This window comes from Pogoniulus pusillus, chromosome 10 (genome assembly GCF_015220805.1).
Source record: "Pogoniulus pusillus isolate bPogPus1 chromosome 10, bPogPus1.pri, whole genome shotgun sequence".
Taxonomy (NCBI): Eukaryota; Metazoa; Chordata; class Aves; order Piciformes; family Lybiidae; genus Pogoniulus; species Pogoniulus pusillus.
In genome coordinates, this window is record NC_087273.1 from 32,405,727 (window position 1) to 32,420,432 (window position 14,706).

At 44.9% G+C, this 14,706-nt stretch overlaps 1 protein-coding gene across 19 annotated transcripts in view; it reads right to left on the reverse strand.

Annotated features, from left to right (window-relative positions):
* EPB41L3 (erythrocyte membrane protein band 4.1 like 3) overlaps positions 1–14,706 on the reverse strand; it is a 112,582-nt gene that overhangs the window by 14,739 nt on the left and 83,137 nt on the right. For 7 of the 19 annotated variants that reach the window (XM_064150165.1, XM_064150162.1, XM_064150161.1 and 4 more), the window contains exons 12-17: positions 13,310–13,530; positions 8,979–9,548; positions 3,256–3,309; positions 1,031–1,066; positions 788–853; positions 44–235 (exon numbers count right to left, since the gene is read on the reverse strand). In XM_064150165.1, coding sequence (XP_064006235.1) covers positions 44–235; positions 788–853; positions 1,031–1,066; positions 3,256–3,309; positions 8,979–9,548; positions 13,310–13,530 — 1,139 coding nt within the window. The remainder of the gene's footprint in view (positions 1–43; positions 236–787; positions 854–1,030; positions 1,067–3,255; positions 3,310–8,978; positions 9,549–13,309; positions 13,531–14,706) is intronic. The other 12 variants (XM_064150170.1, XM_064150168.1, XM_064150166.1 and 9 more) reach the window with 8 other exon arrangements.

Sequence of the window (14,706 nt, forward strand, 5' to 3'; positions counted from 1 at the left end):
GTAACAGACACGTAAAGAAGGAAGCCTTTCAGCTCATGCTGACCTCTTCAGGCACTAGTGGTTCAATCATAGGAGCTTCCTCCTGCCTCGCTGCGAGCCGCACAGGAGATGTGGAAAGCCTCTTCTCCCACTCGTTAGACACAGCTGTTTCTGTGGAGGTTTCCAAGAAGGTGCGTTTCAGCTCGCTTATATTGGTCTGATGTTTCATCAGATCTTCCTGGGTTTTGTCTAGGTCCTGGACAGTTTTAAAAGAACAGAGCAGTTTGTGACACATCCTAAACCAAGCGCGTTTGAGAGCCAAAAGACACACAGTTGGGTTAGTAAAAGAGGAAGGTGACAGCTGAGGGAGCCAAGGGAAACACAGCACTGACACAACACTCTGTGAAAATGTGGCATTTTGAGAGGTCAACAGCAGATCAGAGTCTAAAAAAACGAAATAAAATAAAACAAGGCTCTTAAAGAGCTCATCTGCAACACCAGAACTGCCTCCTGATATCAAGAGGGCTTCCAAAGACAGACAGGTAAGGCGTGTGGGTGCACACACACACACGTACGCGCGCAAAGGGGCTAGAGAGAGGAGGAGTCATCCATTAGCTGAGATCAAAAGAACAAAACCAAACAGATTTCCAGACCGGGTTGTGGGGTTGTTTGCTGGGTGGTTTTTGGTTGGATTGACTGATTAGCAGGTGGGAATACACAGGTCATGCATCAGGAGGTGCAGGTTCACAGTTTACCACTAGAACTAACACACAGGTATGGACATGCACTGGTATATACCAATACCAACCTCTAACATAAGATTACTATGTTTGACATACACATTTTCACCCTCTATTCGCTTAATCAGACTATTCTGAAAGAAGTGGGGAAAAAAAAGAAGAAAAAAAAAAAAAAGAAAGGGAAAAGGTAAGGGACACAGTATTGGAAGGATACAAAATGCTCTTTCTACACATTTCTTCACAGAGAATCAACATGCTTGAGGGAGGTCAACCCCTCCAACATTTTGCGCCTGAACCTTGCGTTCCTGTACCTGCGCCTTCAGGTCTCCGTCTTCCTCTTGATCCGACTGCCAGCATGGGAAAGATGGGAAAACAACACCTTACCCACTCATACCACTTCACAAACACTGGGGAGAGGAGGAGCAGGCAGGGTAAAAATCACACTTTCTCTACACGAAAGGCTGAAGAAGGAGCGGACATGCTGGCTGGCTTTGCAGGATTATCCTAGCTCAGAGCAAGCCTCTTCCATTCCAATCTGTGAGCCAAGGACTCAGAGCAAGCTTCTTCTGCTCAAGTTTATTCTTTCTGAGTGAAGAAACATTAAACATTTTCCTTCTGCAACTACCAGTGCACTCTGCCTTCCTGGGTGTCCATGTATCGATTTAGTTGGGCTTTCTCACCAAGACACCTGCTTGGTTTAGAACCAAATGGCAACAGCAAATTCTTTGGAAATCCATCACTTCAGAATTTAAACTTAGAACATCTCTTGGGGCACCACAAAGCTTGGCATAAACCTACCATGGGTGAGCATCCTGCAGTGTCTTGGTAGAACTAAGACCATTTTATTTGCTTGAATAAATAAAAACTTATTTCCTTAAATGTGATTTATTTAATTTCTGTCACCTTTCAGTCCCTATTTAATTACCTTTATCTCCTATTTAGCCTGAAGATAATCTTTCAGGGCCTCTCAGCAACAGGAGGAATCTCCTGGAATGCCACACATTGGAATTTTCTGGTGGCTATTATCTTTAACATTCAGATGGCCACAATTTGCAGAGTTGACTTTTCTGGTGGCCACAGTTGTGAAAATCCATAGGAGGAGAATGGAAGCTCACAAAAATCTCCCCTCAAATAAAGATGGGAGTTCCTGAGATGATCCTGTATTTTTGAGTAATAAAGAGAACAGTTTTGATGTTTTAGGGTTGTGTTTTACTTTCTGTAGGGATCAAGGCTTGAATCTGCAGAGGGCAAGAGGTGCCTCAAAGTATGCTGTGCTCCTGACTTTGTCTCAACAGAGTTTATGTTCTTGCTTTGGGTGCTTTTAAGGCTTTTACCACTATCTTATTGTCAATTTTTCATATAGTCCTAATTAGTCAAATGTCCCTTGGGAAAATCTGTTGGTTACTTCATCACTCAGTTCAAATCCATTCTATTTACAGCCAAGGCTGAATTGTCCTGACAGCTCACATGGAGTTTTTTTTTTTGCCTTGGTAGAAAATTCTTCCCTGACGATGGAGAAATCTTTCCCTGCCGCTAATTTTAACCAGTCTGAAATATTAATGAGATCTCACTGCAAACCTACAGTTGTGGCTGTGCTAAGACTGTCTTCTACCAGCTGTCAGGCCAAATTCAGCTCACATTTGCAGCTGCAGCCAATATTGATTATGAAGGCATTAGGTGCACTTCACTGGAGGCACACAGAGGTGGGTTTGCCTGTGTATCATGTTGTGGTTATGAGGCTGCTCAGAAACAGAAGAAACAGGAAGGATTCTTTGGGCAAAGAAAGTGTAAACTGTTCGGCATTCCTCCTCTAAAGACAATACCTGGACTGCTGGTGGCAGTAAGTGGACATGTGAAACTACATTCAAGGAACACCTTAGATGTTGACAATGTGGAGATACCTTTATCCAGAATCTTGTTTTCCCCCAGCTCTATCACACAAGCTGTAGACTATGAGAGCAAACAAGCAAACAGAAAAACCCAGGGCGCGATCTGGTTACCACGGTGAGGGTAGTGAAATACTGGAACAGATTGCCCAGAGATGTGGTGGAGGTCCCATCCCTGGAGACATTCCAGGTCAAATCTGATGGGGCCCAGAGCAACCTGATCTAGTTGCAGGGGGTCTGGACAAGATGACCTTTGAGGGTGCCTTCCAACCTGATGCATTCTATGGTTCTATGACCATGATCATTGGAGTGGGTGATGGTGGGGTCAGTGACACTTCGACCACCCCAGTACCTGCGCTACTGTTCACAGAACCACAGAATTGTTTTGGTTGGAAAAGACCTCTAAGATCACCAAGTCCAACAACCATCAACCTAAGAGCAGCATGGCGACACCAAACCATCATTCCCACACCAAACACAGAGAAGCTCTTAGAACCCCAATCCCCCAGGAGAACTCTCCCACTTGCACATGCAGATGCGACACAGAGCTGCAGTAGGAGACATGCGGTCCACGGTGCCCAGGGTGGGGAGGAGATGAGGCCACTGAACGTTCTCCCCTGCCCCAAGCAGGTGCTGGTGGCTGTACAAACCTCGGTGGCAGTGGTCTCACCATCGGCCGCGGTATCCGTCTGCTCACTGTCAGTCTATGAGGGTTAGAGAAGGAAGCAGGTTCCCAGAGGAAGGCAGGAATAAAGAACAAACCCGAGCTGGTCAGTACGCGAGGAGCTGGCTGGGCTGGCCAGCCCTGCCAGCTGCATTAGCATTTTGCTTTTCCAAACCACGCACAAGTCAAGGAAGCAAAACAAAAAGAAAAATGGCTAAATTAGTAAACAGAACAGACTCAGAGGAAGACTTGAGGCGTACTGTACACTGGTAGATGGTTTTACTGGAACAAATTGATCAAGCCAGACAAAAATATTACTGGAAAGAAGTGTTATTCAAAGGGGAGATTTGGAAGTGATGAGTAATTGTATCTTTATTTTATTTAAAGAGAAAGCCAGGTGGCTTTTGAAAAACAAACCCAAACCCAACCAACCAACAAGGACCAAACCAAAAAGGCTATAAAATTCTGTTTTCTAAACCAGCTCTACCACCCATAATGTTAGGTTAAAAGGAAAGCAGTCAGTGACATCATTTTTATTTTTTTCTCTTGTGACCAAACTTTTGCTGTGGCCAAATTTTTGTTGTGGTTGAATTTTGCCCCTGAAGGGGGAAAAGATAAAAAACCAAAAGAGAAAACAAAAAAAAGTTAAGGCTACTTGAACAGTCACCTGACTTTCAGCCCCTCATTTGTACAGAAGTTGGTCTTGTCTCCACATTTATACACCATGAGGCTGTCTGCATTACCAAGGACTTCAAAGAATCAGCTTTCCCCCCCCTCCAACCACTCCAGCCCATCTACTGTCTGTCTGTGGAGCACCAGTAAGGCTCACATCCCACTTGGTCCCAATAAAGAGCAGCTGATGGTGTTAGTGGTAGGAAGAAGAAGAAGGAAAAAAACCCAAACAAAGCAACAACAACAACAAAAAACCAAACAGCCATTCAAAGAATTGAAAACATCAGAAGGATTTCTCATTCCATTAAAGAATGCAGATGAAAGCAGGAGAAAAAGAAAATGAACTCCCCCCTCCTCCCTGCCACCAGGCACTAGATAGGATAAAAATGGACTGGGTATGGTAAAAACGAAACAAAACACAGCACTGCGCAGCCTGACCTAGCCCTGCTTTGCTGCACACCCTGAGGAACAGTTCAGTGGAGAACATCAGCTCTTAGCATTTAACAGAGTTGAGTGGAGGGTCCTACAGGCTGAGTAGAGAGGTCCAGTGACTCTTTTTGCTGTTATGGGGAGGTAGGAAGTGGAGAGCGTGCTCCCACTGCCCCAGATATTGGCACATCCGAGTTGTTTTCACATCACTGAAAGCTTTAGATTGGATCAGTGATTTTCTGTGGTTCTTAGAACATCTCCAGTGAGGGTGGTAAAAAATGAGGGTGGTGAGACTGGCCCAGGTTGCCCAGCTAGATGATAGATGCCCTATCCCTGGAATCATTCCAGATCAGGTTGCAGTGGGGTTTTGAGCAATATGCTCTAGATGCAGATGTTCCTGCTGACTACAGGGTGGGTAGAACTAGATAACATTTAAGGGTCCTTTCCAACTCAAAAATACCCCATGATTTCATGATAAAGTAGCTGAGGGAGGCAATTTAAGGCTAGGACATCTCCTCAGATCACACCAGTATGAACCAAGAGCAAAGACTGGTGGATGGAGTAATCTGTCTTAGCTTTGAATGGAACCATTCCAGGTCAGGTTGCATGGGGTTTTGAGCAATATGCTCTAGATGCAGATGTTCCTGCTGACTACAGGGTGGGTAGAACTAGATGACTTTTAAGGGTCCCTTCCAACTCAAAACTACCCCATGATTTCATGATAAAGTAGCTGAGGGAGGCAATTTAAGGCTAGGACATCTCCTCCTCAGATCACACCAGTATGAACCAAGAGCAAAAAGACTGGAGGATGGAGTAATCTGTCTTAGCTTTGAATTTCTTCTGTCACTTTCTGACAGCTCCAATGTTTCACAGAACAGCTTTTTTGGATATTTTTTCATGCCTTTGTTTTCTCTCACTCCTACCTTGGAATAATTTGTGTTGCTTGTACAACAGGCAGAAGAATAAACAGGGGCTTTGACCTGTTTGGTGAGTGCAAGATGGCAAGTCAGATGTGATTTTTCAAGCTTTTGTTTCTGGGTGCAGCATCTCACAGCATTATCAGCAATTCTAAAGGTCTGATAATACAAAAAAGTCTGAGGGAACTGGGGTTGTTTAGCCTGAAGAAAGGGAGGCTCCAGGGAGACTTTCTAGGTCTCTACAACTCCCTGAAAAGGAGGCTGGAGCCAAGAGGGTATCAGTCTCTTCTCCCAAGGAATATGAGATAGGAAAAGAGGAAACAGCCTCAAGTTATGCCAGGGGAGGTTTAGGTTGGACAGGAAGAACAGCTTCCTCCTCAAAACGGTTGGCAAGGCCTGAAACAGGCTGTCCAGGGCAGTAGTGGAGACCCCATCCCTGGAGGAGTTTCATAAGCTGTGGAGATGTAGTGCTGAGGGACATGGTTTAGTGGTGACCTGGCAGTGCTGGGTTAATGGTTGACCTCCATGATCTTGAAGGTCTCCTCCAACCAAAATTCTTCTGTGATTCAGTCCTACTAAAAACAAAACCAACACCAAAACATCCCAAAACCAAAGGAACTACTGAATCTAAGCAGTTAAAAGGGATTAAAATATTTGTGTCATGGCACAGAGTGTTGTGGGGAAGGTTCAGTTAAGGGTGTGAAAGTGGGAACCTAAGAGAAGAGTCAATGGAAATATTAGCTGCTAAGGTGTCAGCACAGCAGTAATGAGCTGTAAGGGGTGACATTGTATTTCTGGCTGCAGGACCTGCCTTCAGATGCACTGCTCATAGGCAAACGGAGCTCAAACAGGTGTCAGAGTGGGTCAGGATGCTGGGAAGAGGCTTCTGCATGACTCTGTGCACTGGGGGGGGCAGGGTTAAAAAAGGGGTTTATATCTTTTGCCATAACAGCAATGAAATCCTAAGTAAGGCAAAACATTCCCATTATTGCATCACACACATCTGGTAATGAGTCAATTGATAGTCATGGGGTTGGAGTCAAGAGCGGAGACACTTGGAATAACCATCTGGGTTTATGGCAGGGAATGGTGAGTTAAGGTTGAACACCAGGTCATCACCAGAGTGAGGAATAAGAGATGGTCTGGGGCTGCTGGTGGGCTTAGGGTGGGTGAGGAATGGAGCAGGAAGGGCAGAGCAGTTTGTCTCCTGAGCTGCTGTGGTTGCACCTCTTCTAACATGCGAGCAGAACTGCTGTGATTTGTTTTGGCAATGTAATGCAGACATGCCCAAGTGTAAAACAGAGTCATCACTGGCATGCAATGTTCTGAACAAGAACCCCCTGGATTAGGCACAAGTCTGTGTTGTCTGCCAAGAAGCACTGCTTGGAGTGATCACACTCATAAAAGAGTGACATGAAAAAAACATTTTAGATGGCTTTTTTCCCTTTTTTTTTTTTTTCTCTCTTTCTTCTGCTCCCTAACTTCACTGAGGGCAAGAAAAGCTCATTTCTGCGTTACATAAACACAGCCCCATCATTGCCACAGAGCGTTCATGCTCTTATTGCTATTAATCTCTGTGCAGAGCTAATGCAAAGAGAGACCTCAATGTGATCTCAAAATGAGGACGTGAAGCAAGACAGCAACGTTGTGACGCCTACCATCAGAGGTTACAAGTTATAGTTTAATTGTGAGGCATCACACGAGCCAAAAAGCATCCAAAGGCAGTGTTTTTATGAGATAAAACCATTGGCTTCCCACAAAAAAAAGGAATGGAATCCTGCACCAGGTCCTGCAAAACCCCTGTGGCAGATGACACTCATGTTTAGATGCACAAGCTGGTGTATTCAAGGCAGCCACTGTGATGGCAGTGACCAGTGGCCAAGGCAGGTTTTTTACACATGACCAGCTGGGCTGTGACTATCTGGTCTAGGGAGGTTCTTTACACACAAAACAGAACCCTATTTCTCTGTTTACATACAGCTCTGGAGCCCTCGGCATAGGAGAGGCATGGATCTGTCAGAGTAGGGCCAAAGGAGACCACTACAATGATCTGAGGATCTGGAATCTCTCGGCTGTAAAGACAGGCTGAGAGAGTTGGGGAGGCTGAGAGAATTGAGGTTGCTCAGCCTGGAGAAGAGAAGGCTCTGGGGAGACCTTTCTTGTCGCCTTTCAGTACATGAAGGGGATACATGTTTGAGCCACACCTGCTGTGACAGCACAAAGGGTGATAACTTTAAACTAAAAGAGAGAGATTCAGACTATAGAGAAGGAAGAAACTGTTTAAGCTGAGGGTAGAGAGACCCTGCCTCAGGTTGCCCAGAGAGGTGGTAGATGTCCTATTCCTGGAACAATTCCATGTCATTCCAGAGGCTACACAGGCCTCTGAGGAACTTGCTCTAGTTGCAATGTCCCCGCTAACTATAGGAGGTTGGACTAGATGACAGTTAGAATTCCCTTACAATCCAAAGCACTCTGTGATTTTAAGATTCTATGACTCCAAGATGAAAGGGAGTAAGAAAAAAATGGGGGAAATTTAATCTGTAATATTATTCTGCCAACAAAGATTAAGTGGGCACCAGCAAAAACTGTGATGCCAGTTACCCTGTTACTTAAGCAGATTTCTTCTCCTGCATCTACCATCACATTCACAGTTCCCAGAACTGCTGTGGATTCTTCTTCTATCACAGCTGGTCCATCTGCTTGTGATAATGTCAGTGGCTTGAGGCATAGTTTTTGGCAGTGCTAACTCAACCCTGCAAATGTCATGATGGCCAAAGTGGCACAGTTGTCCCAGTCTGACCTCACACTAGATTTCAACACAGGAAGACAATTTAATTTGCAGCGGTGATGTGACTGAGACTAAAAATCCAGATCCAGGTTTTGCTGAACCAGAAAGTCTTTTCTGAGCTATAGCTGACAGTCTCTTGCAAAAAGCTGAGTCCTTCTGGATTTGGAACTTGCTGAAGTTGATGAGGGTGTCCATTATTACGGATGAGAGAAAATGGCCTCAAGGTGTGCCAGGGGAGATTTAGGTTGGACTCTAGAAGAAACTTCTTCCCTGAAAGGGTTCTCAAACACTGGAACAGGTTCCCCAGGAAGGTGGTTGGATCCCCAGCCCTGGAGGTGTTTAAAAGCCAGAGAGATGTGGTGCTGTAGGACACGGTTTAGTGGTGATCTGGCAGTGCTGGGTTAATGGTTGGACTCAATGATCTTACAGGTCTCTTCCAACCATGACGAGTCTCTGATTCTGTGGTTTAGTGGTGACCTGGTGGTGTTGGATTAATGGCTGGACTTGATGATTAAGAGTCTCTCTTCAAACCAGAGAGATTCTTAATTCTCTAAGATCTCAGTGGGTTCACATATGATTCTCCAGAGCTGATCAGTTGCAATTTGTTTAGTGCCTCAGCTGACACAGCTCAAATCAAGCCACTTCCACACAGTGTTGTGCCTAACCCTGGGCCCCAAGCTGCACTCCCAACGTGTGGAAAAAAAAAAAAGAAAAAAAAACCCAAACAACCCCAAATCCAAGGGAAAAAAAAAACAAACCCAAACCCCAAACGACCCCTTCTAACATATCAGCACAGACAGAAATGAGGCTCTGAAAGTAGGACCACTATTGCAGCAATCTAAGACTGGTTAGGACCGAAGCACTGAACACGGCAAAGAGTGTGTTCGATGCCGAGGTACACACCTCTTCCTCTGAACTGTCACTCAGGTCATTGGCAAGTGAGGCACTCAAGGAGGCCGCCTTGGGCTCCAGGTAGCAGAGGCACATAGCCAGAGGGAAGGAGAGAGTGAGGGCGTATGGCACTGAGAAAGAGGCAGAGAGCAGGAAGAAAAAAATGAAGAGGAAGCAAGGCACCAGGGATGGGGAGCGGATGGGGAGGTAGTGCTGCACGCTGGCGGGCAGGAGGTTGGTTTCGGAGAGGTTGGGGAGAGACAGGTAGCCATCGTCATCCAAGAGGGAGGGAAAGGAGTCGGGGAGTTGCAAGGAGAAGGAGAAGAGCGTCCCGCCTTTGCTGGGCTTCTGCCTGCAGGCGAAAGGTACGTCTTGCTCGGCGGAGCAAACTCGCCCCTTCCGGTCAGGCTCTGGCTCCGGCTTGCCGGCTTTTGGAGAGCTCTGCTTGGGCACCTCAGAACCTACAGCCTTGGTCCGAGCGCTCTCCTTGCATCTCCTGCGGAGCTTTGCTGGAGAAGATACTGGGGGGCCAGGCAGCGAGGATGGTGAGGGGTTGGGGGGGTCAGTGCCAAGCAAAGATGGCTGGTGACAGAGGAAGAGCAGCAAACAAGGCGCGAAAGCAAAAGGACAAAAAGAAAACTGTCATTAGTTAATTTTCTTCCACGGCGACACAGAATATATTTGCTTACACTTAAGTAAGATCAGAAACAGTCTTTGAACACCACAGCCTTCCACCACGTTAAATGGTGCATGTTCCCACCACGGCTGCCAGTGAACCAGGGTCACAGCTCACAAAAGACACCTGCTTTGGCTATAAGAAGTTTGGACTAGATGACCTTTGAAGGTACCTCCCCCCCACAGTATTCTACCACTGATGCTGTGACTCTTCATCCAGCACTTGTCTAAGCCTGACATTAAAACTTTCAGAGGTGGAGTTTCAGGTGCTGCCACCTTCCCCGTATGTAAGACTGGCTTCAGGTCACAAGGAGCTTTCAAACATGAAGTACATGGAGAGCAACAAAGAAACGAGGGAATGTGCTTCTCATACCAACACTGCTTGTGACGGCTCTGCACTCAGCAGGAGACCCAAGGTGGGGGGGGTGCAGATGCTTCTCATCTACACTTTGGACAAGCTCAGTAGAACCTCATGGATTTTGAAACTCAATGTACCCCAATTCCTCCATTACAGTATTAGAATAGTCTTAAATTTAGGTCCTAAACCCAAACTAAACATATTGTGTTTTGGGGGTGGTGAGGCACTGGCACAGGTTGCCTGGGGAGGCTGTGAATGCACTCCCCCTGAAGTTGTTCAAGGCCAGGTTGGATGAGGCCTTGAGCGACCTGTCCTAGTGGGAGGTGTCCCTGCCTATGGCAGGAGGTTGGAAGTAGATGATCTCTGAGGTCACTTCCAACCTAAACAACAAAATCAAATAAATCCATACATTACTGATGGAAAAAAAACCCTGTCCTAGCTCAATACCTATCCTGATAGCCAGCTCCTCAGTATGGTGCTCATCACCACCTGTGCTGGGTGTCTCCACTGTCCTGTCCTCACCTCTGTGTCCTCATCCCCCTGCCCTTATTGCTACATCCCCACCATCCTGCCCTCACTGACACAGCCACCTCTCCTCACAGTCACTGCTACTCATAGCAATGATGGGAAAAACCACACTCAATGATTTTGTTGCAAGTTCTACCAAAGGATACTGGCTGCCAACAAGGAGGCATTGCTTTGCCATGCCACTTGTAGGGAATTCAACAGGTCTTTACAGTCATTCAAGGACAAAAAAGTATGGAGGAGGCAGGTGACTCGGTGAGGAAGGGTGAGCATCACCTCACATGTTCCCTTCCACAAACGCTCCGCAGAAGGGCAATAACCATCATCGCTATCAAAACACAGACCTGCCACGATGCTGATGGATCAGAGGCACTTAGGCCAAAGGCAATTAGGTGCACTTAGCTCCGTGACCAAACCCAAAGAGCTTATGCTGCCACATATATCCCTGAGTAGCTACAAAAAGCCATTTTAACTCCACTCCCAGCACCCATGAGCAAAACAGCTTCAAAGCCAAACCAATGTTTGCTTGGACAAGCTGGTGCCAAATGTGAGCCAGCAAGCAGGATCCAAGTTTTAGACACAGGGTGCATCAACACCAGCTACTAAACCTGATCTTTACCAAGTGGTAGGAATGGGATTAAAGCCCAGTATTTTCATGGAAGAGCTCTTTCCCCTCCTGTTAATATTTTGCTTCTCTCTCTTCTCTAACCAGAACTGTTAAAAAACCTCCAATCCATGAGTTCAGGTAATCTGTATTCCCAAATGAAGCCATCAAACACAAGCCTAACCTCTAACTCCCTAAGAATGTCTTCTTTATGGGCTTAAAGTGCTAAGATCAAGGCAAAATTTAATGCTGATGGACTCACAGGACTCTACGTGAGATCAATACACAGAACTTCTCTTTATTTATATTGTAAAGGCAAAGAAGCCAAAGTAAATTTGCTCTTTGCTAACACAGACTCTTCACTTACTGAGCATCTTTGCAGTGTTAATATTGAGAATAACTTCTGGTGCTCAAGTAACATATGGTTAAAGCAAAGGAAAAAATGTCTTAGTGGAGAAGCTGGAAACCTCCCTGTAAAATTTATATATATCCTTGATATCAAATTTGTCCTGAGTTTCTTTATTCCCTTTTTAGGTCCAGGCAAAATGGGACTGAGATCTCTACAGGCTTCAGTTCCCCATCTATTTTCAGCTGCTTTGAACAGAATCCACCTCGAGTGGAGAGTAAAACCCACTCACTTGTGCATGTTTCAGCCCCATTAAAACATCCTCCTAAAAATATCTTTCACTGTTTCTATCCAGATCTAAGGAACAGTTGATTTTGGAGCAGCTGATCTCCTCATTGACTTAAATTAACAAACATTTGGAAGAGAATTAATTTCTGTTGGATATTTTGGTATTCTGCTTTTCACCAATGTTTCTCCATGCAGAACCTGACGAAGTTTCAGGTCCCCAGTTAAATTTGACAAAGGTTGGGGTTTATTTTCAAGCTACAATTACAGAGCACTCTTTTCAAAGGGAAATCTTTTCTCACTTGCAGTTTTCAGGAATTCAATTTGCTCCTGATGTTTGGAACCTTAATTGCAACTCTTTTGGAGAACTTGATTCTTTGTGTAGCTCATTGTGGCCTTGTATGACAAGGCTGGAAGTTCAGGTGCTAACACTGACACTTTTATGAGTGTAAAGAAGAAGGTTTTTCCCCATAAATAAGGAGGGTAAACCTTAGATCAAGGTTTTCCCCTCATAAATTAAAAAAGTAGATGTCAGATAAAACTCTTTTCCCCCCAAAATGAGGAGGATACATCTCAGATCAAAGGTTTTTTTGTCCATAAATGAGAAGGGGAAATCCTACTTGTTTAGCAAGCGAATTCCACAGCAGCCTTTTGGAATAACATCCAATATTTACTATTTCATATTCTGTTCTCAATGTAAAAGAAACAGAGGACTCATCTTTTGTGATTCTACCTTATTTCTCTCCACTGCCAACCTCTGTTATTCAGCATCTCCTCTGCTCCCCTGTTTGATTTACCTTGTCTTGATACCTCAGCATGTACAAAGCACAGCCATGTAAGTGGTGATGTCGGAATGAGACATGGGGAGGCATAAACCAAATTGAACAGCTGAGCAGAGAATAACCAACAAAACTGAGTCTCTTTTTTTTTTTAAATGCAAAACTTCAAACAAGGAAAGGAAATGATTTTGTAAAGCAGAAAAAAAATAAAGCTTATGGTATATTGATAACCAAAAGTTAACAGAAGAAAAAAGCTCATTGAAATACAAGGAAACAATGTCACGAGATGTGGATGAGACAAAGACAATAGCACAGAGCTACACATAAGAATTATTTTGATGCCTTGTCAGAAAATAAAAGCCATGATAAAACATAACTGATGACCAAAGGAGCCAGGCTGTTTTGGGGGGGAGAGGGTGGTGGTGCTTCCTATAGAGCTCTTGAATTCCCTGTAGAAACCACTGCGTTGTTAAATGGATTGCAAAGGACAGTCCAAGGCAGGAACCAACTTTAACAACATTAAAGACTGTAAAAATAACAATTCAAGACTTGTATGTCCATGGACATACAACTGTGTATATTCGAGTTTCCTTCCATGGAACTAATTATATCCTACCTCAGCAATTCTGCCCTTCTCCCAGCGTACTTGGTCAGGTCTGTTTAGCCCAGTTCCCTACCCAAACTCACTCTCAGGCAGGTCAGTTTAGCACAAACCCCCCCAAACCCACTCTCAGGCAGGTCAGTTGAACACCAAATGCCCCCAGACTCTACCTTGGTGTCGTGACGTATCGCTGAAATCGGAGTGACTTCCTCTGCTCTTTTCTTTTTGCCTTCTTCATCATCTTTCTCCTCTTCTGCCTTTTTCTCCGGAGTCACAGTGGTTATCAAGTTGGTCTGAGAGATGCCCTTTGTTGTAGTGTACTGGCCAGTACCAACCTCTGCAGCAGACACAGAATCCTTCATGTACATTTCATGGTTTTCATTCACTGATGCTAAAAGCAAATATTTAAAGAGGGAAAAAGTCTGAAAGAGCTTTTTTTTTTGCTGAGAAGCTGCACAAAAATGGGTTAGTAAAACATTCAAGGCAGTGCTGAAAACACAACTCTTGTTGCCTTTCAGGAAACCAGGAGCATGTGCACACATGTAAATAAAGGTTTAACTGAAATGTTTACTGGAAATGAAGCTTTTATAAGCAAGAACACAGATGATGGCTGTGCACACACACATTGGTGTAGCTACTGTGCACATTACACAGCTGTTAAATGTCAGCAAGCCATTCAAATTGTAGTAAAACATCAGCAAATAATATTAATCAAAAGAAAATGTTGTCACAGTTATCAGGCAGGAAACATAAGGAGAACAAGCTATGACAGGGGGGTGGAAGAGGGGTTTTTTTGGGATTTGGCAGCATAGAGCTCTAAGGAATGTGCTGCTCTGCAGAGAATGGCAACATTGATGCGACACAGGCAAAACAACCGAGTGGAGGAATGAGATCTTTGTGTTAGTGAGCAGTAAAGGCTGACAGTCAAGTGAGCTCACTGTTTCAAAACACTCTGGGAAGCGATGGCATTCAATGCAGTGGATCAAATAAGGATCTTTTAAGATCAAAAAATGGTTTGGGTTAGAACAGGTTCACAGGATGTTAGGAGTTGGAAGGGACCTCTGGAGATCTGTAAGTCCAACTCCCTGACAGAGCAAGACCATACAATCTAGTGCAGGTTGCACAGGAATGCATCCAGATGGGTCTTGAAAGTCTCCAAAGAAGGAAACTCCACAAACTCTCTGGGGAGTCTGTTCCAGTACTCCTTCACCCTTACAGTAAAGAAGTTCTTCCTCATGTTGAAGTGGAGCTTCTTGTGCTGTCCTTTACATCAATTGCCTCTTGTCCTATCACAGGGCACAAGTGAGAAGAGGATGTCCCTTCCTTCTTGATACCCAGCCCTCATATGTTTACAAACACTTGTTAAACCCCTCTCAGTATTCTCCAGACAAAAAAGCCCCAAGTCTCTCAGCTTTTCCTCCTAAGACAGTGCTCCCGTCCATTAATCATCCCAGGTTGCCCAGAGAGGCTGCCACAGAATTGCTGAGGTTGGAAGAGACCTTTCAAATCAAGTCCAATGGAAAGGAGTTGTGGAATCCCTTTCTCTGGAGCCATTACAAACCCACCT